This window comes from Nesoenas mayeri (assembly GCF_963082525.1).
Source record: "Nesoenas mayeri genome assembly, chromosome: 5".
Classification (NCBI taxonomy): Eukaryota; Metazoa; Chordata; class Aves; order Columbiformes; family Columbidae; genus Nesoenas; species Nesoenas mayeri.
Genome location: NC_137548.1, coordinates 40,740,232 through 40,767,564, shown reverse-complemented (window position 1 = coordinate 40,767,564; position 27,333 = coordinate 40,740,232). Strand labels below are relative to the sequence as shown.

The 27,333-nt window shown below is 43.9% G+C and overlaps 1 protein-coding gene across 1 annotated transcript in view; it reads left to right on the top strand.

The window, feature by feature from the left end:
• Positions 1 to 27,333, top strand: part of MAPKBP1 (mitogen-activated protein kinase binding protein 1) — a 97,974-nt gene that overhangs the window by 48,615 nt on the left and 22,026 nt on the right. The window contains 17 exon segments of the mRNA XM_080345260.1: positions 6,866 to 6,928; positions 7,537 to 7,594; positions 10,620 to 10,790; positions 13,344 to 13,481; positions 14,315 to 14,497; positions 15,097 to 15,114; positions 15,615 to 15,775; positions 17,976 to 18,165; positions 19,198 to 19,344; positions 20,276 to 20,460; positions 20,572 to 20,663; positions 21,050 to 21,175; positions 21,580 to 21,650; positions 22,103 to 22,224; positions 22,818 to 22,893; positions 25,052 to 25,163; positions 25,805 to 25,868. Coding sequence (XP_080201386.1) covers positions 6,866 to 6,928; positions 7,537 to 7,594; positions 10,620 to 10,790; positions 13,344 to 13,481; positions 14,315 to 14,497; positions 15,097 to 15,114; positions 15,615 to 15,775; positions 17,976 to 18,165; positions 19,198 to 19,344; positions 20,276 to 20,460; positions 20,572 to 20,663; positions 21,050 to 21,175; positions 21,580 to 21,650; positions 22,103 to 22,224; positions 22,818 to 22,893; positions 25,052 to 25,163; positions 25,805 to 25,868 — 1,977 coding nt within the window.

Below are 27,333 nucleotides of genomic sequence, written 5' to 3'. Positions count from 1 at the left end.
GCTCCTTATCAGATTTTTAAAATCCATTTATGTATTGGGTTTTTTTTAAGTGTTTTGCATATATTTTCAGATCTGTGCATTGCATCTCTTCTCTGCCGTCTGCAGCTTGAGGTCAGAGGTGCGGCTGGTTGTTTTTAAGATATAGTCTGGCAGGTGTGAAGGGGCTGTTGAACGTTGCCAGTGGAACCTGTCGGCCATGCACAGCAGAGGTTTGTGTTGGCTCTATGCAGGGCAGGAGCTGAGGAGGAACTTCTGTGGCACTCGGTCCTGTCCCCTCATCTGCAGCAGAGACTGGACATGTAGACAGGCACAAACCACACTGGCAGCAGCAGATTATGAGGATGGCAGCATGCTTGCCAGGTGGTGGGGAGAACAACTTACCTGTTTTTCTGGATGTCATGAGATCACATAGGCACCAGTGGTTTTTTTGCAGGAGTGGTGGGCATTTTGAGGTTCCCATGTTTGGGGTTGTAGTACTTCTTCTCTTGTGTGGCTTGCTCTTCTGGCTCAGGCCATGGAAGGTTGTGTGGGAAGCGATCTGTCACTGGTGTTACCTTGCCGCAGCTGAAGGGAGCAATTGGACCACTACCCTATGGTTGTGCAAAGCAAATGCCACTGGGCAGAGAGAGAGGGGCTGTTGGGCTTCTTCATCCTATGTTCTCTCTTACTGGACACGTCTGCCCTGTCAGTCAATGCAATGGGTGATGTGAATTCAGTAGGTGGAAATGGTGGTGGGGGCGGAGGCTGCCCTTGTTGCTTTGGGGATTAGCCATACAAATCAATCTTGTCAGTTCTGCTCTGCCTTCTTGTAGACTCAACTTCCTGTGCTGCTCTCCTTTTTCTGGTGTCTGGGTGCCTACTGGCTTAAGACATCTCTGAATGTGGGTTTTTTGTTCAGTATTCAGTGCTTTTTAGCCTGTTTTTTTAGGCTGTGTTGGTTTCTGAAGCATGAATTTAGCTGCATTTCTCAGGCTCCCACTTTTTGAGTCTTTGTTGTCGTGAATTGTTGCAGGGAGCTCTGAAGGCTTTTCTCCTCAGGCAGTGACACCCAAATCTTAACCTCTCAACAGAGACATCTTTCTTCTCAGCATGCATTTAATTCATATAGCTTACATGAAAATACCTATTCAGTTACATACTCAGTGTCCACATCCTATCGCATCACTGTTAGCCCACTCCCAGTACTGGCTGTGAATTAAAGAAGCTTTCTGGCAGGAAGAGTTGCCACACAGAAAATGAACACCAGCTTTTGTAGACACTGCTTCACTCTGATCAAGCTTCCCTTGGCAACCAGTGCAGTGTAAAAAAGATTTTGTTCTTATCAATGTCTTTTTTTTTTTTTTTTTTCATTCATTTAGCGCGTAGGAAGCTATTGCACTTGCATTTGAATAGCTTTGGGTGTGGGGAAGAGAGGAGAGTATGAGCCAGAAACTGAGAAATGGACTGATTTTTGAAGGGATGGAACTGTTTGCTCTTTTCACTTATTCTTGCAGCAGCGTGAAAAGGAATATATTTGTGGCGAAAAAAAAAAAAGCAAGCTAGCATTTGTTTTTATATATTAATGGAGTTTTCTTTCCTCTGTACAGCATCCTCTTCATAGCACAGGCTGCGTGCATTTAGGAAAGGAGGACCTGACCCATGAATGCTGCCTCCAGCCATGTGTCCTACAAGACAGGGCAACTCAGAGTTGATGGATAACTTGGAGAGGAATGCCATCACGGGCTTTTAATTTTCCCAGGCCCGCTGAAGGGTAGTGTGACCTGCAGAGGAAGGAAAGAGGAAAACTGACTTCTGCAGAAATCTGTTTTTGATTAGGTTGCTGAAGAAGCGTGAAGAAGGAGGTGGCTGGGGGAAGGCAGCTGAGACTAGAGGGTCGTGTGAGGAAACTGGGGGACAATGAGAAGATGAAAATGTCCAGGAACTAGAATTTTGATAAGAACAGGAGTGAAGCCAATAGGAGAAAAGGCAGAAGGTGGGGGCAGCTGCATGGAGTGATGCACTGCTGCTGACTTAGTGAGTCAGATACTTCATGTAAAAGTGATACTGACGTCCAATTCCTCTCCATTCCTGCTACTATATTTAGCTTGGGGAAATTGCTTCTTTTTTATATATATTTTTTTCCTCTTGCTGGAGCCAATGGAAACTTCTGTGACACTCCCTCCCCTCTCCCGTTGAAACAACAGCAGCTTTTTATCTGCATGTATGGTGCACAGTTTTGCATATATAAGATAGGGCTGTGCATTCATGGAGGTTTGGAAAGCTCTGCAAGGAACATTTCACCACTTTCTTTTTGGCTCACCCAAATGGCATCCTTGATGAAGGGAGCTCAGGTTGTCTGCAAAAACCTTTGACATCACTGGGAGAGCTGATTCTGTCCTTCCCTTTTATTTGAAGTTACCTGAATGGTCCCACAAGAAAGAGAAGAGCTGGGAGATATTCCACAGCCAAGTTTTTTTTAAAAGCTGTTTGCATCAGGGAGGTGTACTTAAAGGTTGTAGGGCGGTGTCATAGACCTAGAAATAATACCTTTAAATATGTATGCCATTGCCAGCGGCCTCTGCAGGAACCATGCAAACAAACAGGACACTTGATCTCAGCTGGCCGATTGGTGGTTTGTACAGCAGTAATCTATATAGGAGCAAACAGTTTCTGTAAACGTCTTGGAAATCAGAATGTATTTAAAAAGATGCTGTGGTCACCAAGCCCTGCCCATGGCTGCAGAGGAGGTAGGATTTGTGCTGAAACAAGGGTGCTAACCATGTTGACCTTCTAAACAGCTAGTGTGCACCAGGGTCAGGTTGCCTCTGTGTAGGTCCTATGTGTGGTGCTTTTGGAGCTAGTCTTAGTTTGCATGTTGGCACTAGCATTTAAAAAGATCTCTTCAGGCAAAGGAGTCTTGAGAACTTGAATTTGTTTTGAAAGCTTCAATTTGGGAAAGGGGTGTGGCAGGTGGAAGAGTTGATGACCATGATAGACGTGCAGGTTTGAAGTACTCTGCTTGATCTACATCCACAATTGGGAGCCAGGAACAAAAATATCAGAGCTTTCTTCCCTTGCGTCCTTTCCATCCCTCTGGCTGCAAAATGCTTAATGTTGTCTTATAAAGGAGCAAAAGTGGAGGATGGATAGATGGGTGTATGCTCTTGGATAGATGGGTGTATGCTCTTCTGTGCAATTAGTTTTCCATGGTAATTATTTTTGTTATTTTAACTGCTGTAAGATTAAAGCCAGCATAAATGGAAGGGAATAGGTACTTTGTCTCCTGAGGGCTTGGTAGCCTTACTGGACTTGGAGGCAGCATGAAGTAGCAGCGATCTGACCATGCCGTGTTTCCTTTCCCTTTATTTTTCTAGACCAATTTCCTTGGATAAAACAAAGCATGCTCAGAGTACTAAAGGGCTCTGAGCCACCTGGTTTGGAGAACTGCTGTGGGTTCTGCTGAAGAACGAGTTGCTTTCTCTGTGGGATGGAGGAGCTACTCTGGGGCTATGCTGAGCTCAGCTGTGAGTGTCTGAGCAGGCAACTGAGGCTGCCCTGAACACTGAGAAGAGATTAAAGTGCTAGAAATGGTTAATTTCTGCTTGTTGAGGGGATGTGCTCTCTAGGATGGAGCAGACTAGATACCTACTTAAGCATTTTGAGAGGGAGGCAGTTTTCAAAGTCAAGTGCTCCTGTCTCCCAGCACAGTATCTGTGTCCTTCTGTAAGATTTGTGGTTCATGGCCTGCCGTCTTGCTGAGTAAGGTATGCTTGGAGTTGGCTTGAGTCTTCATTGTCCCTGTGTATGGCAGGCAGGAGGGTGATGGTTGACAATCGGCATGGGACAGCACAGCAGCGGGGTGGCTTTTGTTGGGTAGCAGCTAATTTAAAAAAGCAAGTTTAGAAGACTTATTTAACCTGGCTAATTGACTTTATTGGCATAGAAGGTCATAACCAGTTAGCAAGTAATATTAGTTGTTAGCTTCCAACTCAACCATGTGAATCTTATTTCACTAAATCTGTGAGTTAAAATTACCTTTTCATCACGTAAATCAGTTCTTGTTGACCAGTAAAATGATACTGTGATTTATTTCCTTCTTCCCTCCCCTCCCCCTTTCAGATAGGGTTTTTCAATTATGGGTCGAACTCAGTGAATTGAGCATAGGAGTGTCTCAGGACAGTTAAACTATCTATTTTTTTGATGGCTACTCTGGCACTAGGACCTGTGTGGCTCTTGGGACGGTTTGTTGATTCACTTGTGTGTATGAGCTGGGTGGCTCTTACCTTCACTGTGGGCTCTGGGCTTGGCCAAGGGCTGGGAAGCAGGGAGGAAGCCTGCTGGCAGACTGCCCCTCCAGAGTGCAAGTGAGCTAAAATTCATGTTCTAGGTGGCCAAAGGGTCTGTTGTGCAAGTTAATAATGGCAGAGCCCTGGACTTCAGTGGTTCGCTATACTATTCTAGGAAGTGGTTTGTTTTCTTGCCTGGTTTGAAGACGATGGTTTGTTTTATGCATCTTTCCTGTCTTTTTTTTTCTTTGCAGAGTTCCTCCCATAAAACAGATATTTAAATTGAAGAGCTACATAGGAACCATTTGCCAAGATTTTATATCTTTCCTTTATTCATTCTGTATTTTTTGAAGCTTATTTTGAGCGCAAGTCTTCTCTGTCGTAATTCAGGGAGATTTTGGTCCATTAACAGTATCCAACTCCACATAATGGGGTTTTGCTTTGCTTTTCTGATTAGCTGGAGGCTTGGGATTAGATAGATTTTCACATCTGCTAACTTCCTATTTCATATCTCGTGGTTTGCAAGGCTTAACCTCCCCTGACTTGTTAATGGATCACAAACCACCTGCTTCTTTACACTAATCCCTCAGAAATACATTGCATAGCTTTGACTTGAAACTCTCCAGATTGGTTCCCCAGGATAAAAAGTGCAGAAGAATCAATTCCTGGTCTGAACAAATTGCTGATTTAGACTTCCCCTGCTCTTCCACAAGATTACTTCTCCAACCACACCTGTCTGCCTTAACTATCAAGAAAGTTTGGTGCCTTTATTGCCTTGGCCTTCTGAGTGGAGTGTGAGTGGAGAATAGGTGGAATGGCATGGGTGGAGAGGAGTAGTCTGAATAGTTGTCTTGTGAATGGTTGGTGCTTTGGAGGTTAAAGCTTTGGTACCCTCTGATGGTGTCCACTTTGAACTAGCAATGTTAACGGAGCGTGACAGCTTCAGCCAAGGACTCTGAGCTCAAGGTCTTGGTGCATCAGCCCTCCTTCCTGTTCTCTTTTCCATTTCAAAATTTACACCACTTCTGGCAGGGTAGCCCAGTCAGGCCAAGGGAAAGGCTAGGTGAGGAGGTGCCAGAGACATCTTAGGTCCCTGTCAACCCTGAGCCATGGCTGCAGCAATGCCGGCACTGCCTGCTGCTGGGGGCATGGAGGGGCCTGGAAGGACACAGCTCTTGCCCTGGGTGGCATGGCACCAAGGTGTGTGCAGTCCTGGCTAAAGCCCCGCATGTGAGTGTGCCCTGCCTGTGCTGAAATGTTGGTGAGGTCTGTAACGGAGGTGCTGCAATGGATTTCTGTGATGCTTCAGCTTTTGCCATTCTGCTTGACTGCTTCAGGCCAACTCCTCTACTTCCGTCCTCTGCGTTTCCCTCCCTGACTAATGTCTGCAACCTGGCACATGTTGCAGGCAAGTCCCAGCACAATGGTGACACGAGTGAAGTCCCCAGTGCAGCGAGGGCTGCTGGCAGCAGAGCCTGGGCATCCCCCAGCGCTCCCCTGGCACTGCAGCCAAGGAGCAGCCGGGACTCTCCGAGCGCTGGCAGCGTGTGCTAGTGGAGGGATAGGTGAAAACCCCAATTTCTGTTCTAGAAGTGAAGTGAGAGATAGGGCACGAAGTCATAGAGCAATTGCTGTTCTGAGGCCAGTTTTCCCTTCCTTTTATTCACTTAACAGTTACACTTTTGGGAGGGGGCAGTAGGATTGTGTTTTCTGCCCGAAGACAAATGCTGTTGTTTGTGTAGGTGTTTGTGGAGAATGGGGGAGGCTCCAGTACCTGGGACTGGCCCAGCCTGGTTGTGGTGGGATGAGGCACCAAGGCAATGTGCTATGGGCAAGATCAGTGAGGAAATGAGGCCTTTTCTCCTTTCCTCCCCTCTCTGTCACAGACTTTTTTTCTCCCAATAGAGATGATTATATTGCTTACCAGGAGTTCACTACTTCTTGTTTTTGCAGTTCTTCTTGCTGAGATATTTCTGCAATTCTCCCGAGCAAGTTGTTTATCCAGATATGTCCCTGGAGTCAATAGTTTTTTGGCATCATATGTCTCGCTTCTTAACTGGCCAGTCACCTCTTGTGCTATACTTAACAGTTTCTGTCCTGTCTAGTGTTATGGGCAAGGCACAGAAATTTAACCTCTGTACCTTCTCCTCCCCTCCCTGAGAGCTTTTCTGAAAAATCCCTTCCCTCCTTCTCCCTGACCTTCTTACTCTGTTCTAGGCATGCTCATTTGGTGCCCAGTACACAGGGTCACTTTTATGGCAGGGACATAATCCATTAGGGCCGTTGCACAAACTTTCATGGTTAACCTTTCTGTCCTACTTGAGCAATCAGAGACTCAGGGCTCCCAGATGCTGGAAAGGTAATTATTTATGGTACTCCTCAATGTGAGAGAGAACTGTGATTCCCCTCTGGGCTGTTATTTTCCTTGGTGGTATCTGGTTAACCCCAGCTCAGTCTGTGAGATTAGGGGATAAAACAGCATTTTGGGACTGCTTTTGCCGCAGCTCTGCCAGCTAGGATAGCTCTTTGGTTTTCTTTATTTTGTCATGTTTGGACATGGTCATGTCAATTCTTTTTGTTCTTCTGTTTCCCTCTTCTAGGTGTGTTGTTGTGCTGTTCAACCCTAGAAAAAATAAGCAACACCATATTCTAAACAGTTCCAGGTGAGTGAAGCTTTAAGCTGGGCTTGCTTTTGGGGGGAGTGGGAGAGGGGTGGGGTGATTTCAAGGTTTTTATGGCTTGAGTGAAGTGCAGGAGCTGCTGTTGCTCCAGGCTAAATCCCCTCGGTGTGAGCTGCCTTGGGGAGAGGCTGCCTGCTGGTTTGACTCCAGCTCCTTCTAATGTGAGGTGCTTTGCTGATCGGTTGCCACCTCATAAACATTGTGATCCCATGAGGAACTTCTCACAGGCATGACATGAAGGTCTTGCTAGAACTCCATGATATCTGATTTTTTTTTTTGTCCACTTTAAACAATGACCTCATTATTGAAGCCAGGACTGGGACATGGTCCTTGCATCTGGAATAAAGGCACAAGGATGAACCTTGACTTCTGGAGCTTTTCCAGCACTGTAGCCATGCTGCTTGAGACTTGGGCAGCAGGGCATCCCCATGGCAAGTGTTAGATCTCTGGTAAAGCAAAACTGTTGTGTCAGGCTATTACGTGTCATTTCAGACTCTTTCCAGTTCATCCCAACCTACTCCCCAGTCATGACTTATTGAAATGAAATCACATGTTGGAAATGTTGCTCAGTGTCATTTTCTCTGTTTTAGGAAAACAATTACAGCACTTGCTTTCTCTCCAGATGGAAAATATTTGGTTACAGGAGAGGTAAGTGTGAGAGGGGAGAGGGCACACCTTGTCCATTGTGTTTTGAAGCAGGGCAGAGGGTGTTAGAAGAAACAAGCCGGTGAACTGCCTTGTCACAGACAAACCTATTTCAGTGTTGCATCTCTGGGTGGACCTATTGGGTTATGGCAGCTCTGGGTGCTCCTGCTGGTGGCTTTCCAGTGTGTTGTCCCTTATCACCTTGGGTGGATGCATCTTCTGGGATGTTGTCTGTGGGCTGAGGTAGGGTGAAAAATAAGTGGAAGGAAACACAGCATGGCTTTATTCTAGCACCAGTGAAGAGTGCTTGAATGGTCCTTAATCTTGGTCTGAGTTTAGCATTGTCCCTTTAGAATTTCAGGAAGTAACTGAAGCCAGGAACAGTGTTGTGGAAAAAGTGAAAAGCACATGTGGAATGGAGCTTTAGGAATAGTGACAGAAGATGCTGGTGCCTGTGGTTTGGCATTGTATGTTTGGCTGGGGGCGACAATTGCTTCCTTCTTCCAAACATGCCCAAGGGAGAGGACAAGGATAAGTGAAGTTTGTGTCTGTTCTGCATTAGAAGTTAGAGACGTGGGCTGTGTCATGAGGTTGGAATTGCTGGATGTTAGAAATGCACAGAAATGCTGACTGTCCACCATATGGTTGAGCTCAGTTTGCTCTTTGTGTGATTAATGGTAATTTACCCCTAGTTTCAGTGCCTCTGTAGGACGTTGGGAGGGCACATGTGTGAAATAGATCCCCTCCTGAGCTTCAGCCACAGAGAAGTCTGTGACAGCCCTATGCTGGAGCTGTCAAGACGGAGGCTCTTTGCTCCAGACGTCCCTAGTGCAGCCACCGTGATCGCAACTGTTATGCTACTGAGTGGCTCCCAAGCTTGGCCTGAATCCTACATGGATCAGGCCAAGGATAGAAACAGCAGTGTTTTGGGATGGAGGGTACCTCAGCACAGAAAAAGTAAGCATAATTTTTTCATCAGAGCATCAGAGATTGTTGTCGTTAAATTTTTAGTGAAAGCATGAGGTTTTATAGCTGCAGTTTGTTTCAATGTCTCCTTACACTCTGGAAGTCTTAATGTAATAAACCCCCTTTATATTGAAATTATTATATATATATTTCCTCTTGGTGTTTAGCTTTGATGTTTCTGGTGCCTTCTGTGCATTTTTTTTTCCTAAATCTCTGGTGCTCTACTCTTTTCATTTGGAGTAGCAAAAGTGGTGAAAAATGAAGTGGGTATTTTTCTTACTGACAACTCAAACTTTTCAGTTTGAAACTCCATTGGGGTAAATGACAGGTTCAGATAAAAAAAGAAAAAGCCTTTCCAGTTATACTTGGAAGCTTTTTTTTTCTTTCCTTGTTGCAAAACATGTCTACTCTTGCCTGGTTTTAAGACCATTTCTTCTTCAGTATCCTCCCATGTGTCTGACGTTTGAGTTATTACTTGGTGTAGCAGTGTCCCCTGCCGGTGTCAGCAGTCTCATCTTCGTTCAGCCTCTGTCCTGTGGGGTGGTCACATAGGGAAATGCTTTCTGAGTTCACTTTGTCAAGCTCACTTTTATCAGCCTCATGCTAATTCTGCCTAATAACATCTTAGTTTTCTGCATGGCTGGATTTTCAGGAAGGAGAACATGGAGGCTAGTCCTTGGACACCCACACATATTAAATGTCCTTTGTATATTTCAAATCCAAAAGATTTTTTTTCCGTTTTTAATTTTTTCTTCCTCCCCATAGAGGCATAGATGCCTCATCATGGCGATCACACAGAGCTCACTTTTGGTGAGCATTTCTTAAATGATGAAATACAAATTCAATTTGTTGAGGGATTGGGGTGTATGCTAAGATGCTGAGAAATATATATGTATATGGATGCATGTGTTTAAGTACAGTAGTTGCTTTGAAGAGCAGCTGATTCAGCTCATTTAAATATCTTGCCAGACACCCTGAGACCTGAGCTCTGCCTTGCAGGAGGGAGAACTGTACCAACTGCAGTGAAATCTGACCACATTTCCACACCACAAGCAGTTACTTGGCAAAGGTTTTAAATGAGACAATTAAAACATGCACAATTCTGGGTTTTTAAAGCTTTGACTTATCCTTGTAATGAGACTTTCCTCTCCCACACACTCAAATGACTTATTTAAAACTGATCAGAAAAGGTACCATTTTGCCATGTTGCTATGGATATGTTATCTTGCAAGCTACTGTTTTGACAGACTTACATGTGAAATCATGAGCAGGCTCTTGACTTGGATTGGCCCATCAGGCACGTTTTTGGCCAGCTCCACAGTTCATCTTGTGTGCCTTGTTCTATTTTGGTTTAATAGCAAACAATTAAACAAAAGAATGGAATTGTCTGGCAGAAGGTGCTGGCTGAGTTGACATTTCTGAAGTCTGTGACCTTCTGTTTCTGTGGAGAACAAATGTAAAACCAGAGGCTCTGTTCCCTCAATGTCTTTTTCTCTGACACCACCCTGCCCACACTCTTTCAGGCAGCGTGCATCCGTGTGCTACCTTTGTGACAGAAATGATGCTACTGGTCTCCCAGAGGCCTCCCTCAAATGGTGTGTGACAGTAATCACAACAGTCATGTCATGACCTGGCTTAAGATCTCAGATGTCCATGTTGTGTTAGAGACAAAGGATGTGAGGGCTTTTCACTGAGTCCAGAGATACAACATATTATAATCATTTTCATGAGCTGGCTGTGAGTTCCCATTGCAAAGATCAGGGATGTGTGTCAAAAGTGTCGTTCCAGTCTCTGTTTTGTGAATAGTGTAAGAAAAGGATTAAAGCAGGGAAGATTGTATTAATTCTTCCAAACGCCTGTTGAAACACATATGCTCCTTAGGTTGTCAGTCTCAACCTGGGCTTTAAAGAGTCAAAGGAACTGAGGCCTAACCTCTAACTCTATTGTGAGTGCACCATCTGTACATTTTTTTCCAAGCCTCCATATATTTGTATGCTTAATCTGTCAGAACTGACCTCGGGGGTTACGTTTCCTCTTCTGTGTCTGTTCTTGTCCCCCCTAGAGTGGACACATGCCAGCAGTTCGGGTATGGGATGTGGCCGAGCGAACTCAGGTGGCTGAGCTCCAAGAGCACAAGTACGGTGTGGCCTGCGTGGCCTTCTCCCCCAGCTCCAAGTACATTGTTTCAGTGGGGTACCAGCATGACATGATTGTCAACGTGTGGTCTTGGAAGGTAAGTTCTCTGGGAGGCTGGATGGACCACAGAGTGTTGCTGAATTAGAAAGAGTGTGTAGTCTGTCTGTAAACTATTTCAGTCCCATCTTGCTTTCTGCATTTTTTTTTTAATTCTGTTGTTGTTTGGTTTTGACATTCATAGGCACAGACAAGTTTGGACTTCAGAGAGAGCTATGGTCCCTTAGGGAAGGTCTAAGTCACTTCAGTGAAGGGATATTCTCTATACTTGGAGACGTGTGACATCTTGCTGTCCAGTCAGAAAAGCTTGGACTTTGAAACCTTGTCAAAGTCTTGTGCTTTTTTAGAGGCTTATTAAAAAACAGTTTATGAGGTTGAGGAAGGAAACTCTCATCAGCCAGGGATTTCTTTTGTGGTGTAGTGGATGCTCTTGGCTTTTGTTTTTGTTGTGTCACGGTTTGTAATGCTCTAATCCCATCCTTGAGCACTGAGAAGGGGAACACAGGGAAAGCACAGTGGGTGAAAGCTGATGGAGGTCACTCTGTCTGCCACTGAATTGGGGCAGCACTCTGGAAACAAAGCCTGTGTCTTATCCTCTAGAAAATATTTAAATGTGTGCTGTTTGGATATAAAAAAGAAACGTTTATTGTCAGTAGACTTGGAGTCTTCTGTGTTAATAAATGCTAAGCACTTATTCAGATACTGCTACCTCTTCAGGTGCTGTAACCCTCTCTAAAAGAGATGTGATTTAAAAAAAAACCCTTCAGTGTATCTGTTAAATCTCACACGATGCAACTTGTAAGTTTGTGTTCATTTAGTATGTTGCTCTCTTCACCACATTTCCTGTGCTGTAATTTAAGTTCTGTCAGTTCTCTCCTGCATGAGTTGAAGTTTGACCTTGCTGGTTTTTTTGTGTAGCTGCACTCTGTAGTGATAAAACCTAAGTGTGTTTATCAGTGTTGAAAATGGCGTGCTCAGCCTTTTGGTTCTTTCTAATTATATGAATGAAAGTAGTGACTTGGAGATGGTCATAATGCATGGCGTGTGTGGGTCTGAGTACAAGTAGCTTTGTTTTCCCTTGCTTATGCAGGTTTTTCTGTTCACTGTGATCCTGTTTATAATTATGTGCATGAGAGCCTGTGAGATAAGCATTATCTCACCATTTTGTGCTGAAGAACACATACTTCAAGCATATGCTCCAGACTGTGACTCTCAGGACGTCCAGCTAGCATCTATTTGCAAGCTGGGTACCAAAACTGGAGACTTTACCTGGCTGAAGTTGAAGAAGAATAAGAGACCAAGATATGAAAACAGATTTCCCGAAACACTTTCCTGCACTTTTAACCACAACCCTTCTGCCGTCCACTGTGCTGCTGCTTCACTGTCCCTGTTTTTCCTGGCTGGGCGACTTGGTCGGTCATTTGACTGTGATGGAAAAGAAACCCATGTTGTCTGTAGGGTCCCCTTGCTTCCCTACAGAAAGGCCACAGCAACAATCCAAATGTTGAGGTCTGCAAGGGCCCTAGGCCTTCCTCTTTGCAGTGTTGTGAAAAAGTTATGTTAATGGCAGTCTCCCTTGCTTTGCCCCCCAGTCTGGATTGGGGGGTTCTCTGTGGTGATGCTGCAGTAGCCCAGATTCCTCTATTGCTGGTTTCTCCAGTTCTGTCAGTGCCCTGTCTGATGGGGCCCTTGGAGTGACATGGTTTGTGTGATGAGGACATTGCATTGTGAAGTCTGGGAGCAACCAAGTCCCTAAAAAGAAGGGTAAAGGAAACAGATGGTGAATAAAAGGTGCTGCGCTGTTGTCAACCATGTGCTGCTGGTTGAAAACCTGCCACAGGCAGAGGGGAAAGCTTTTTTAATTTCACCTCTTCCACTGGGGAAAGGCAGTGGGGGGAAAACTGAGCACTGATATTGTGAACAGAGAGCTCCTGCCATCTGACCCTTCTGCTTGGGCAGTGTCCATTCCTGTTTTCTGTCCCTGCCATGTTCTTCCTCCTTTACCAAAATTTTTGACGTGCAGTAGATTTTGCCTTGTTCTTTCTGATACAGACGTGGTCTTTTTTGTGCTTTGGTCTTTTGATAAGGCGTCATGTCTTTAAAGAGAAAAGAGAATTTATGGAGGAACCAGTAATGTTTTCACTGTGGAAAATACCTGTTCCCTATCTGGAGTGTCCTGTCCTCATTGCTGCCTGGAGGCTGGGGTAGCTCCTTCTTGGGCTGGCCTGTGGATGCTTTTGCTGTTTAGAAAGGGAAATGAGTTTGCTCCAAGCTCCCGGTAATTGTGAAACCGACATGTTTGTCATGGCTCAGACAGCAAGGCAAGTTCCTGCAGGCACTAGGGCCTGCTGATTTGTTCTAGATCCCAGTTGATGTGGAAATGGAATTGAATGTAAATATGAATTGTACTGTCTGCCAAATCAATGCTCCCAGCTGATGCTGGGGAGATTGTGTTCAGGGATGAGTGGGGAATAGTTTGGATCTCGTCTTTTCTCTGCTGCAGCATTTGTACTGGATGTGTGCCTGTAATTGAAATGAGTTTCCTTTGCTTCTGAGTAAATAAATTAAGCTATCTAAACAATTATGTTTCCAGAAAAACATTGTAGTGGCAGCCAACAAAGTCTCAAGTAAAGTGACAGCTGTATCATTTTCGGAGGACTGCAGTTACTTTGTCACTGCTGGAAATCGACACATCAAGTTCTGGTACCTGGATGACAGCAAAACCTCCAAGGTGAGAGAAAGTATATCAAGGCCAAGCTGTGAACAGGCATTTCCATCTTATGGCAGGGTGGATTTTGCCCCAGTCAGCTGTGGGAAGTGGGAACTCCTTTGATTTTGCTGTGATTCAAGGACAGCCCTCCACCCCTGGCTCTCAAGTCTCAGTCTCTCCATGGGCTGGTAGCACCAAAAGACACAAAAAACTTGTCTTATCCTGCACTGAGGTAGGGATGTGGCTCCTAGAGCTGTGTTGCATAATGCCTGTTCTTTATTAGTCCCATATACTGAAGGACAAAAAACCTAGAAAATAGCTGCAGTCATTGAACAACTTGGAACACAAAGCTGAGGAGAGCTATTTGATGTTGGTATGAGCATCTCAAAAGGTTGTGTTATTTCTGAAGCATCACCTGAAGTTTTTTAACTTTTAGCTGCTTGATTCTTCTCTGGGGAACAGAAGCCACATATGATAATTTTCTGCGTGCTCATGAACAGTCGTTCCTACTTCATGCTTGAACCCTGTTTGGCATCTGGGATAAATCACAGATTGGCCATGGAACAGTTGTTCTTCTAGTGACTGATCTGCTGTCTCTGGGTCATATGTATGGATGTGCAGTTTGGGTGGCACTGATAGTGTTCTGTTCCACTGACATGCTAATACTGATGGTCTCAATACACAATGCAACCAATGTGCCTGCAGCAAGTAAAACGTGTCACTACCTCTCCTTGTAGGCTGTTTGCAGCTCTCTCTCTTTGAGGCACTTCAGCACTCAAGGGTTGATGTTCTAAAATGTCTGTGTGCCTGGAGTGTCTTGCTCTGTTTCTAACAAACTGTTTTTTTATTGGTAGGTCAATGCCACAGTCCCCTTGCTGGGTCGCTCAGGATTGCTTGGAGAACTGAGGAACAACTTCTTTGCAGATGTGGCATGTGGGAGGGGCAAAAAAGCTGACAGCACCTTCTGCATCACATCCTCAGGCCTGCTCTGTGAATTCAATGAAAAAAGGCTGCTAGACAAGTGGGTGGAGCTGAGGGTGAGTTTTATGTTCTCCTGTCCTGCAATATTTGTGTCTGCTGAAGCGCAGCAGGAACAACAAACAAGAAGGGCACAGGCTTGCCACCAGCAGTGAAAGTCATTGGGCCTCTGCCACTTTGTGATTTAGTCTGGAAGGCCAGGCAAAAATAGCATTGCTTCTTGGCAAAGGGATTTTGTTAATCTTTGAGGCTCTTTCATTCTCAAGCCTCAGCATTAAGCTACTGCCCTTCTGGGCAGTGTCCTGATGTAGCTTTAGCAACCCCTGTGTTGTCCCTCCTGGCTTGGCCTGGACAAGTAGGAATTTTAGAAGGATTCTGATTTTTACCCACTCCACGGTGTCTTACTTGGCTTGTGCATCTCAAATATAGGTTCCCAAGGTGCTAGTTGGTTTGACTGTTCTAAACACCCAGGTTGGCTCATAGTTGAGAGTTTGATTGTGCTTATTTTCATTTCAATTGAATGTAAAATGCCCACCTGAAAGGATCCAGTGTATGAAAATCAAGGGAAAAATCTTTACACACTTTCACTCCAGTGAAATGCCTCTTCTTTTCTTTCCTTTCCTTTCCTCTCTAAAATCTGCCTTTCACTCTCGCTCAGAATACAGACAGCTTCACAGTAAGTTGGAAAAAAGTTTTGCGTTGAACTCATTTCCTTATCACCACAATCCATTTTGTACCATTTTTTGCCATTTTTACAGATCCCAGTGGGAGGGGGAAGAAAATCCATTTTCTTCTTTTCTTAGCCCCTTATGACAGCTAATGTATTGGTGTGCTAGTACAGAGTGAGGTGCTGAATGTCACAGAGGAACAAAAAGCAATGTTCAGAGTAAGACTCAGCTGGAGCAAATATGTAGCTCTGCTGACTTCTGACCCAGAAGAACTGGGCTTTTTCCTTAACCATGTGGAATCTGCAGTGAACCTTGACTGGGAAGCTCCTCAGAAAGAAAAATTGGATTTTTAGGCTTTTTCTTACTCCCAGGGCTTGACTTCACTTCAGCTCTTCTGACCATGACTCCTTTGTCTGTCAATTTGCTGTTCTCCCTGTTGTGTGTCTGGTGAGCTTTGAAGTGAGAGCACATTGCTTATTTGCTTTCTTATGTGCTGTGTCCTCCTCAGACCACTGTGGCAAACTGCATCTCCGTGAATCATGACTACATCTTCTGTGGCTGTGCTGATGGCACCGTGCGGATTTTTAACCCTCTGAACCTTCACTTTGTCACCACGCTGCCAAAGCCGCACTTCTTGGGAACCGACATCGCAAGTGTGACTGAGGCCAGGTACCGTGGCATGGGTGGAAGAGGGAAAGGGAAGCTTGTAGGGGTTAGAACTGTTCCCCACACCTTGGCCATCTGGAGTGTGCTCTTTTTATGGATTTAAATTGGCAGGCTGTTGCAGATCTCCCTGAGCTGTTGTGGCCTTGCTTTGCATGGCTGGGCTACAGTCCCAAGCTGGTTGCTGGGCTACACAGCATATCTTGCTCCTCATCTCCCTGGGATTGCTGGGGTCTGGTGGCCTTTTGCTGTTGGTTGCTATGAGCAAGCAGGCAGAAGGCACAGGATGCTGTGGCACACTTCAGTTGCTCCTGTACCGTGACACATCCTTTGCTTATCACTGGTAAGGGCTGAAGACTCTCTCCGCAGCAATATAACAATGTTGCTAAGAGATGCCCCAGCTCTCATGGGGCACTTTTTCAAAGACTGCCTTGCAATCTTTCATAGACACAATCTCCTACTATTGTCTGTAGTCTTCTCCCTGAATTTTGTGCATTCTCTTGTCTTGTTTTCCTACCTTTGTCCAGTATCTTCTGCCTTGGCTCTCTATTTCTCACCTTCTGAGACTGGGTAATGTGATTTGTGTACAGTTCTCTCTGCCAGCTTGCAGAGGCTTATGCTAAAGGAAACCTTTCATGTGTTGCTGTTTGCCCTTCCTGGTTGGAGACTTTCCCAGTCTTCTTCTGTTGCCCTCTTTCACTTCTGTCACTAGTGGGTAAAGAAATCCAAAGGTGTATGAATCCACCAGCCATCATTCCCCTAGATATTTGGAGCTCCCATGTTTACAGATATATACTTTTTTTTTTTCCTTCTGCTTTTGTGTCTCAACATGCTTTCTTGGGAACTTGAGGTAAAGGTTCAGACAATGGAATATATAATACTCCTTCAGTGGGAGATAGTGATATTCCAGTGAGGGAGCTGTAAAAGGAACTCTCTCAATTTAAAATGTTATCTGTTTCTGATGGTGATTAAGTCAAGCAATTTTATATGTGGACCCTTTAAAAATACTCTGTTGCTTTCATGTATCTGTCAAGCAGAAATATTTATGTGATTCTTAAACATGCATTTGTAGTGCTGATTACAATCTTAACAATTCTTTTTTTTCCTAAATTATTTCCAAAGAAGCTTGAAAACACAGAACTTCTTATATTCGCATGCATACCAGAGCCTCTCAGTGGAATGCCAGTTGCCCGCAATGAACTGCCCACAACTCTCTCAATGACTTGATTTTTGGATAGAATCTGGGCTGTACTCTTAAGGCCCTCAAAGTTTTGCATTTGCAGAAGCAGAGCTCCGATTGTCTGGTGTGCTACATGTGCCTTGGCCTTCACCCCTGCATCTCCATCAGTCCCTTTAAATTGCCTACTCTGAACACTGTGGCACTCTGGCTATAATTATCTTATTTGATACCATCACCATCATTGAGGGATGGCTGTGTTTACCTCAGGTTAGGAGAGCAGCTCCTTCTTTGCGTGCATAGCAGCAAGACTTAACAGAGGAGTCCTGTAGAGGAGATAGAGGGTTCACATGGCATGATCATTGTTTAACCTGGGGAAAGGGATGTTTCCTTGTTCTGCAGAATTCCTCTGGTTTTAAGCCTGCATCAGGGAGCTTGCCTGTCTAGAAAGGACTGTACCTCATCTCATGAGCTGCTGCAAGCAACACCATGCTGGCCTGTGTGTGGGGCGGGGGTGGAAGGGGAGCACATCAAGCAAGCGGATGCTGAAATGAATCATTCCTTTGTCCCTTGTGCTGATGTGCTCTCTTCTGCTTGGTCACACACAGGCAGTCCTTGCAGTCAGTAAACAAAATATAGTGCCCACCAAAAGATGATCCTCCCTACCCTTTGTCTTGAACTTATTTGACTTAGACTGTACCACCTGGTTGTGCAGGGTAACTGATGATGATCTCCAGTGATGATCAAGTGTCTTGTCTGGTCCTTCTTCAGGGAAGGTTAATTCCCTGTCTGTGGTGGGACTCTGGGTTGGATGTCAAGGAGAACGGCCTTTGCCTTGGGACTTTCAGGCTTCTTTTGAGATTCTGGTTGTTCAAGAGACAGATCTTCCCAGCCAGCTACTTTCTCTACCTGTAGATGCCACAGTGTACTGTTCACCTCGCCAGTGCCCTGTGGTGCTCTGATGCTTCACCTCCTTGCTCTGACTCCAAGAGTGCAAGTTAACCAGGCTGCTGTTCTCTCTTTGTGCAGTCGTCTTTTCTCTGGTATGGCCGATGCGAAGTATCCGGACACAATTGCCTTGACCTTTGACCCCACCAACCAGTGGCTTTCCTGTGTGTACAATGACCACAGCCTGTATGTGTGGGATGTCAAAGACCCGAAGAAAGTGGGCAAGGTGTACTCCGCTTTGTACCACTCTTCCTGCGTATGGAACATTGAGGTACGTTGTCTGCAGACACAAGTGTTGGATTGTGAGTGGCAGCTGAGGAAGTCATCTGAAGAGTTGCCAAATTTGAATGCAAACTCTTACTGCAGAGCGAAAGAACTGACTCAAATTTCCTCCTGTGGTTAGTGTGGTTGCTACAGGGCTTGAATTAAAGCTTGGGACAGTTCTTTGGCTGCACTGCAGTGCCTAACCAAATATGTTAGATGCAGCATGTTACTGGAAAAAAAAATCTTGCCATTAAAAGGTGAGAGGTGGGAGAAGGAGCACAACTGGACGAAGCTGAGTGCAGGGGCTTCTTTCACAAAATGCACAAGAGTTTACTGCTGACCTCAAAAAAAATTGTTTGAGGTAAGCAGGTGCTCCAAAGTCAAAGGAATGAAACAAGTGAGAAGACCTCAACTGATCCTTTGTAACCTATTTACCAGGACATCTGGAATTAGCCTCTCAAGTGGCTGCCGTCTTCTAGTCTGTCTAGTTAGCTTTCCTGCAAAGGGACACGGGGAAGGGAAGGAAAGGAGGTGTAGGAAACAATGTAGTTGTTAATATGTTGAAATATGTCCAACAGTGGTCAGGAAAGGGGGAAGTGGAAAGGAAGTGGGAAGAGGTTGATGACTCTTTTTGCTATCATTTATTAATTGCATCTTACCTTTTCTTTCTGGATTATAAATTGACAGTAGTAGTTTAAAGTTGCAAACAACAGTGCAAGGTTGTTGTTGTTGCATGGCCATTGTTACATGGTTATTGAGGTTCCCTCTTTGAACTATTAAAAACAAAGAATTCTGGCTCATTGCATGCTTCTTAAAGGAGATGTTCTACATTCAGGGAGGCTCAGTGAGCATTTTTTTGAAGTGAATATGAAGTTCTGGTCTACAAACATGTTTTCATTAGGAGAACTGGCTGGCTCTCACCTGTACAAAACAGAGACGACAGCCCTTTTATCTCATTTTGGTTTGAAACTTGCTACTAGTGTCTAGGATACGAGGTGCCAGGCAATCTCATTCAGGAGTTGATTTTACCTGCCTTTAGATGTATCCGGAGGTGAAGGACAACAATCAGTCATGCCTCCCCCCTGGTTCCTTCATCACTTGCTCCTCTGACAACACCATTCGTCTGTGGAACACTGAGAGCTCCAATATTCACGGCACAGCCCTGCACCGCAACATCCTCAGCAATGTAAGATCCCAGGTTTTGATCAGCTCTGTGCCTTGGGGTTGCTCTTCCTCATGCACAGGTATTCCCCAGTTAAAGCCCAAACATCTTTGGATGTCTAAGACAACACAAACTTCTCTGTAAACAGAGCACAAATCTGGTAGAATGTATGAACTTGAAGAAACATGAAGGGTGTATTGGGTGAAAAGACAGGTTGTCTGAAATGGCCCTGGAGACTATTGCTTTTTCTATAAACCACCCAACGATTTGCCAAGCTTAGTCTCTTCCAAAATGGCTCATGCTGTATGCTTCAGGACAGCTGTTTCTCTTTTTCTCCATCTCTGTAATAGGTAACCACTTTAATATTCGTTTGGAAAAGGTGCATTGAATGAGGCAGAGGTTTGGGAGACTTGAATGAGAAACAGTTCACATTTCGTTTGTGTAAGAGGGAGGATACTGATACAGAACAGTGGTTACTTAGGGACATGTGCTTCTGTTTGCAGTTGTGTTGGAAGATCCATGGGCACAGCAGCCCTGACCTACCTGCCTGTTCTCAGCAATCTGCTCATGGTGGAAAAAGCTCCTGCTTTTTCTGTCAGAGAGTTCTCAAAAGGCATGGGCTGACTTGGATGATCCCTAGAAGTCTTTCGAGTTCCTGAAATGTCCCCTACTACATTGTAATCACTAATCTCAGAGCTTGTGTATTGTGTAGGAGATGCTATTGGTTTCTAGCTTGAAGGGGAATCTTTTGCAAAGGATGATAGTGGGACAGCTGTGAAGCTTACACCCTATAGTATGAAGGGGCTGAGTGCATGTTCTAGCTAAAAGATCCCACAAGTTCCAGCATTACTGCCAATGAAATGTATATCTTGGCCAGGAGCCCAGTTTCTAAAGTGGATGCTTCCCTTTAATGTTTTGTAACTGGTTAATGTTTCTGGGTATATCATTTCTCCAGGACTTGATGAAAATCATCTACGTAGATGACAACACTCAGGTACTTCTGGACACTGATTACAACTCAGGAGGAAGTGCAGACAAAGCTGATGCACCAGTGATGGATGCAAAGGTGGGGATACGCACTGTCTGCGTGAGTCCCAGCGGGGAGCACCTGGCCTCGGGGGACAGGATAGGCACTCTCAGGTAATCCCATGGAGCTTCTTGTGCAGATTGTGGGCTGGGCAGGCATGAGAATCAAAACCAGTTCTTGCTAATCTTATTAAACATACTGACATCAGCCATGTTTTGTCCCAGGATATATGAGCTGCAGTCTCTGAGGGAAATGCTGAAGGTGGAAGCCCATGACTCTGAGATCCTATGTCTGGAGTACTCCAAGCCTGACACAGGTAAATGCAATTGAGATTCTTTCATTTTGTATATGAATGTGGCATTGAGGAAGTCAGAATGTCTAGTCATGTTATGTCAGAACTTTCAGTGGTGACCTGCTCCTGCATTTCAGCTCAGGCTTGTAGTATCAGGCCAGTAGAGCCGGACTTTGAAAAAGGCTTATTTCTCATACTTTTCCTTGGAATATTGTAGGTTGAGATTGAAACTTGTTCTGTGTGTTATGATAGTGTGAAATCCAGGGGCATTTCTTTCTGTCCATCCTTGCAGCTAGTTACAGTGTAAAGTTTTGTCCTTAAGATGACTTGAGAAGCTGTTTTAAAGTAGTGACTGGAAGAGCAAATGACTTTTTAGTAATGGTCTTGCACTCTTTCTAACTTTCTGACAGGCTTAAAGCTCTTAGCCTCAGCCAGTCGGGATAGATTGATTCATGTCTTGGATGCTGGAAAGGATTACAGCCTGCAGCAGACCCTGGATGAACATTCTTCTTCCATCACTGCTGTGAAGTTTGCAGGTAGAGAATCGTGGCCTCCCTCCACACCTGGTTTTGAGCACTGCTGCTGTCCCATTATGTCTATAAAGTAATATTAACTGCTTAAACACTGTGTTAGGCCAGACTGAAGTTGCAGCTGCTTTTTTTTGTCATCCTCTGCAGCTGCAGTCCTAACAAAGGTGATATTTGACAATACTTGCCTTCTTTTCCCTCGTTTGTTTTTTTTTTTTTTGTTCTCTCCATCCTCTCCACTCATAAAACCTCTCTTGATTGAAGTCCTCAGCATTTCTTTGGAAAGCTATTTTCTGTAATGATTTACTTCCTTTAGCTGATACCAGATGGCTACATGCTGGAATAAATGGAAACATTTCTTCCACCTTGTATTTGTGTATATCTTTTGATCAGCTCCTGTGTTTTTGTTCCAGCCAATGATGGGAAAGTACGAATGATAAGCTGTGGGGCTGACAAGAGCATCTATTTCCGCACTGCGCAGAAGGTAACCTTATTACAGCTTTTTGAGCACTTTTTTTTTAATAATCTCTCCACAAAGGAGCTACTTTAAAGAGTCATATCAGAATTTCTGTCTGAGCTTGTTGCTGTTTCAGCCTCAGTGTCTCCCACTGACTCAATGCAAGAGATTATGTTCAGAGAACTAGTTCTGTGGAGCATGCAGCTGCTCCTGGCCTGACCTCTCTCAGCAAGATGCAAAGTACAGAACTGTTAGGATATCTGCTTTTCTTTCGCTGCCAGGGCTAATGTGAGGAATGGTGAAAGAGTATGGGCTGGAGAGGAGTTCATTGTGCCTCCAGTCCCAGCTGCTTCCAGCAGACCTTGTTATTGGAAAGGGTTAGTTTGTGCTGGTTGTGTGAGAGGACTCATCTGTATTTAGAAGCTTTTAATAATGGGTTTACTGCTTGATTTTGACACAGTCTTTACTCACATGCTTAGACAGGAGAAGGGGTTCAGTTTACCCGAACACATCACATTGTTAGGAAGACCACTCTGTATGACATGGATGTGGACCCCAGCTGGAAATATGCAGCTATTGGATGCCAGGATCGTAACATCAGGTTAGTTTACTGCTTGTCTTGAAAATATTTTGGCAGTCATAAGTGAGTTGGCCAAGGCGGCCCCATCCCCATCATTGTTCCTCTTAGGTTCATTTACACAGCATTTGCAGACAGATTTGAAGCCTCACCTCACACTCTGTGAGGTTGAACTTGCCTTCTCTTGCCTTTTCCCTCACTGACAGAAAACTGCGGATATATGCAAATGCCTGTTCCTGCTACATAACTGTTATTACAAGGCATGGTGGCAATGGTTTCTCCCTCCCATTTAACCTCTCCTTCAGTGCCATGATGCTATACTTGTTTTTGATTATCAGCTTGACAATCAAGCCTCAATTTTAATTCAGATAATCTGCTTGATATCGTATCATCCAGTCTTGGGACCCCTACGTTACCTACAAGATTGTTTCTTGAACCATTTAAATGATCGGTGGTTATAGCTCACAGAGGTCATTTCTCCACTTCCTGTGGCTTGGCTTTGTTCCCTGTTTCTCACGTGGAATGAGGAGCAGAAGGAGAAAAGGATCGTGGTGACAAGAGCCATGGAGCAGTACCTGGGCAAAATGAGAAATGGTGTCTTATGTCATCTCCCTCAGGGTTTTCAACATCAGCAGTGGGAAGCAGAAGAAGCTTTACAAGGGATCCCAAGGTGAAGATGGCACCCTCATCAAAGTAAGTTGTTTTCTTTCTTCCTTCCTTCCCTTTTCCTTTTTTCCAGCTTTTCTGAATGGTGCTCAGGGCTAGGAAGTTGAAATACAAATCTGAACACAGTAACTTTATTTTTTTTGGCTTGTTCCATATTTTGTCACCTATCCTGCTGCTGCTTCCTCCTACCTCCGTCCTTAAGGGCTGGTAATGTATTTGGGTTCCATCAGGATAAAACAGGAAAAGAGTCAATGAATGCAGAAGTTGATCTATAAGTTCTCTCTGTGTCCTGTTTTTGAAGTGAGGCATGGACCCATGCTGTAAAAGCCAGCAGAACTGCACCAGTATCTGTCAAGGGCTTATTTAGTCCATTTGTGTTAATCTTTTACTTTCTGTTCCAGAAAGCTCATCCTGGCTTTCTTGACTATTTTTGTTAGGACTTTTAAGGTGGAGCTGCCAGTTGATTAGTGTTTGAGAAATTTGTGGTTGCCAGAGCACAAGTGAAATTCTTTGAGTTGACGAAATTAAATGACATGTGCCCATAAAATCTCATATTCTTCAGATTTTGGAGTACTGGACAAAGCCCAGTACTGCTTAGAGAGAGTCTGTTTGTGTTTCCCACCTGCTGAGTGCACCCAGGCCTTGGGGTAGGGCAGCTTGCCAGCTTCTGCCACTGTCCTGGGCTTCCCCTGATAAACCACGTGCATTCAAGATTCAGCATTAAGAGTGATGCCAGCACACTGGGATGTGGAAGAATTGCATTCTTGTCTTTAAAGGGGGAAGACCTCTTAATACAATCAAAATATCTCTCAAGTTCAGTTACTGAACAAGCTTCTTCGTCATATTTGTTTTCACTGAAAATTTTTCTACTTTTTAAAACAAATATATCTGTTTAGCTGCACAGACCTGCAGTATTATTGATGGGTGTAAACAAACAACTGGGTAAAAAGGGAGAGGAAAGCAAACAGCTTTGTTCAGTGTCACCTGTTGTGTTTTACAGAGAAATACAAGTTCTCTTTCTCTTTGCCTATTATAATTCCTACAAGTATTTTTAAAAGCCAGAGTAATGAAAATGAAAAATTGATGCTACACTTTATTGCTGGTGAGCTCATGTGCTTGATTAGATCTTTCTCAGACCACAAACCATTAAATGTTGCTGAGAGCTGGAATTTTTGTTTTTAATATCCTTTATGTGTGGTGGGTTTTTTTATGTGCAGCTCGAGTAGGGAATCTCAATTATTTTTAATCTTGCTTTGTTCATTTTTAGGACAATTATGTAACCAGGGAATTATGGTTGTCTTTGGAATTTAAATTTTCTTGGTATGTTGTTCTGAGATTGTAATATACATTGCAAGTAGAACCCAAAGAGTGACATGTGAAGCAAAAAATATGTCAACAAAATAAACATAACCAATTAAATTACCGTTATTTAAATACCATATCTCTCTCAAAAGACAGATATTTTCAACTCTCAGTTCCTTGAAGTTCTACAAAGGATGAAGCAGGACATTTGGTGACAGTAGCTGTATTTGCTGTGTAGTGCTGCTTTAGACCTAGTGAGGCATTTGGAGGGAGATTAATATTGGATCAAAGATAAAGCAACAAATGGCTGTATATGAAAAACGAACAAACAAAAACCACAAATCCAACCCAAAAATGGGAGTTGCAAATGCTGGAGATTTGACAGCATCATTATAGAAGACAATTTATCTGCAGTGTTGAGTTCTTTTTTGGTTTCTTTCCTCAAAATTGGAGTCTTTTAATATTTCTCTCAACTGGGCAGCTCTGACTTTTTTGGGGGGATAGGTAGGGGGTTGTTTTGGCATGTGGGGGTTTTGTTTTATTTTGATCTTAAGACAGAAGACAGTAAGGCCTCAGTAGTTTAGAGGGCGTAGGAAAAAGAGGTAGAAGTTTGTCCATTGGTGGTGGTGGTACCTTCACAGTCACGGAGGCATTTAATGTCTTTAGTCTCTGATTAGGTTTGGAGATAGTTTTAACACTTGAGTCAGGTTGGAGATTTTTCCTGGGGTGCTGGATAGCCTGGTACTCAATTGGAGTCCTGTGGAAGCTACTTGCATTTTATTCTTTTCTCGGCTATGACTGTCTTGGGTATTCTGGAGCATTTTCATGCAGTTTGAAGGACTTTCTCACCAGATCTTTGCACTTCTCTTGTCTCCTAAACCAGGTCCAAACAGATCCCTCTGGTCTTTATATTGCAACCAGTTGTTCTGACAAGAACCTCTCCATCTTTGATTTCTATTCTGGCGAGTGTGTTGCAACCATGTATGGGCATTCAGGTAAGGCATGTAAACTTCTTGGAGATGCATTTTTTTCTGCTGATGACTATATAGCAGGGCCTGATACTAGCCAAAGCTTTCTCAAGGTTCCTCCCAAACAAAGGTTACCCAATGGGTATTTTGGAACAGGTTATGGTTGGATGAAGTGTAATAGCTCATTTCATTTTGGAATAGGTTATGGTTGGATGAAGTGTAATAGCTCATTTCATTGCAATTTCAGTTTTTTTCAGACCTCATTTTGCATTGCAAAACACAAGCACACACATGCCGGTCAGGCCATGTATTTGTTTACACAGTTTTTCTAATAGCCTATAAGTTTGTGTTTTTTCAGCATATATTAAGTTTTGTTATTATATACCCTCAGCTCCTACCATGGAGGGCTTATTCTGTTATAGGCAAGAAAGAGACATCAGTCTTCATGCTTATTTTGCTGTGGGACACCATTTCCATGTCAAGCCTAGATTCTTTGTTAAATGGTTATGGTAACTGGGACATATGGATCTGTGAAGTGTGATGGCCTTAATCAGAATTTGAGTTTCTGAGCACAGATAGGCTATTTGACTAATGATCTTTTCTGCCCATTGGAATAATTCAGGAAAACCCTTTTTTTTTTTTTTTTCCTTGTGCTTTATTTCACACAGAGATTGTAACTGGGATGAAGTTCAGTAATGACTGCAAGCATCTAATTTCTGTTTCTGGTGACAGGTAAGAAGGGCTTGCTTGTTTATGATATCAGGTCGTGCCATCTCACACTGGATTTAAAGTGTATCCTGAAGGACGATACAATTTAATTTGTAATGAAGGATGTTTTATTAATTCCAAAGAAACATCAGAGCTTTCTAAATTCTAAATGTGTGCTGTTGCCAAAGCTCACAGAGCTTATATTATCCTTCCATGGAATGAGGCTCCCGTGTGAAGTGCTTCCCTTGTGGTTTTCTGAGTTTAGGGACTATTCCCTGCTGGAAAGGAGGCAGGAATGTGGCCTGTTTCCTTACCAGTCCTCAGGTCTGTAATGTAATGTATCTTGTGATGTTCTGACCCGTGGTCCCAAAACGTTGTCTTGTAGTACTCGTGTTGGTGAGGTTTCACCAGGTGAATGAGCCAGTCTAGCAACAAAAGGGACAAGCCTGTCCCCGCTCTTTGCTCCTGTCCGTATGGTCTGTTCTTCCCCACTCATCTAACTCAGCTGTGGTACAGTTGACCCCTCATTAAGCTGATTCAGGTCACAACATCAGCACCTGCCCCAGCTGAGTTTTCTGCTGATTTAGTGAGCTGAATAAGCTCACCAAAAGCTTAAGTAATCACCAGGCTGAGCCCAAGGGGAAAAGGAGAAAGATGCCTAGTGTGATGATTGTAGAGGTGAGTGGGCCCACTGCTTCTGGAATCCGTGAATGCTTAAATCAGCTGAACTGAATAAAGTTTTTCCTTTGAGAAAGATGGTTCCTGGAGTGCTATTTCAAGGCCAGAGCAACCCAGATTCTCTCTTTCAATTAATAAACCACAATGGAAATGGAAAGAGTTTTAGAGGGTGAGCTGTTATGGAACATACAATATATCACCTTAAGTTGTATCAGTTGGTTATTTCTGTCTTTCAGTAAAAAGTAAATAATTTGGTTTTCCTCTTTCTTTACCTTTCATGTGTATAAACAAATTAAGGGAAGCGTTGCAGAAAAGGAGTCCTTTTGTTGTTCATTTCTGAGAAATTCCAGAAACATGAATGGTTTTAGGTCCTCAGTGGTCCTTGTGATTTATTACAGTGTTCTCTTGTTTCTGTAAGCAAAAGAGTCATTTTCTTCACTACATGGAGAGGGAGGTGGATGAGAAGTGAGGAAGGGATTCATGAAGAACTTTGCTCTAGGGAGAGTAGAAAGCATGTTTTTCAAAGGAGAACAGGGAAAATCATCTGCTCACGCACAGCAGCACATGCAAAGAATAAAACTGAGAATATAAAGAGAAATGGAGATGGAAAAGGGCACAAGGGCTGGGAGAAAAACACTGCAAGGAAAAAAGCAGCAAAAGGGGTAGGTGGGAGCATGCCTTTATAGAGCTTTATGTTGCATGTTAGTGTATTTACAGGTTCGTACTGTTTGCTGCTTATCTCTTGGTTTGATAGCTGTGGGGGTGGGATAAGTGAACAAACCAGATTTGCTTTCTGAATTTTATTTCCTTT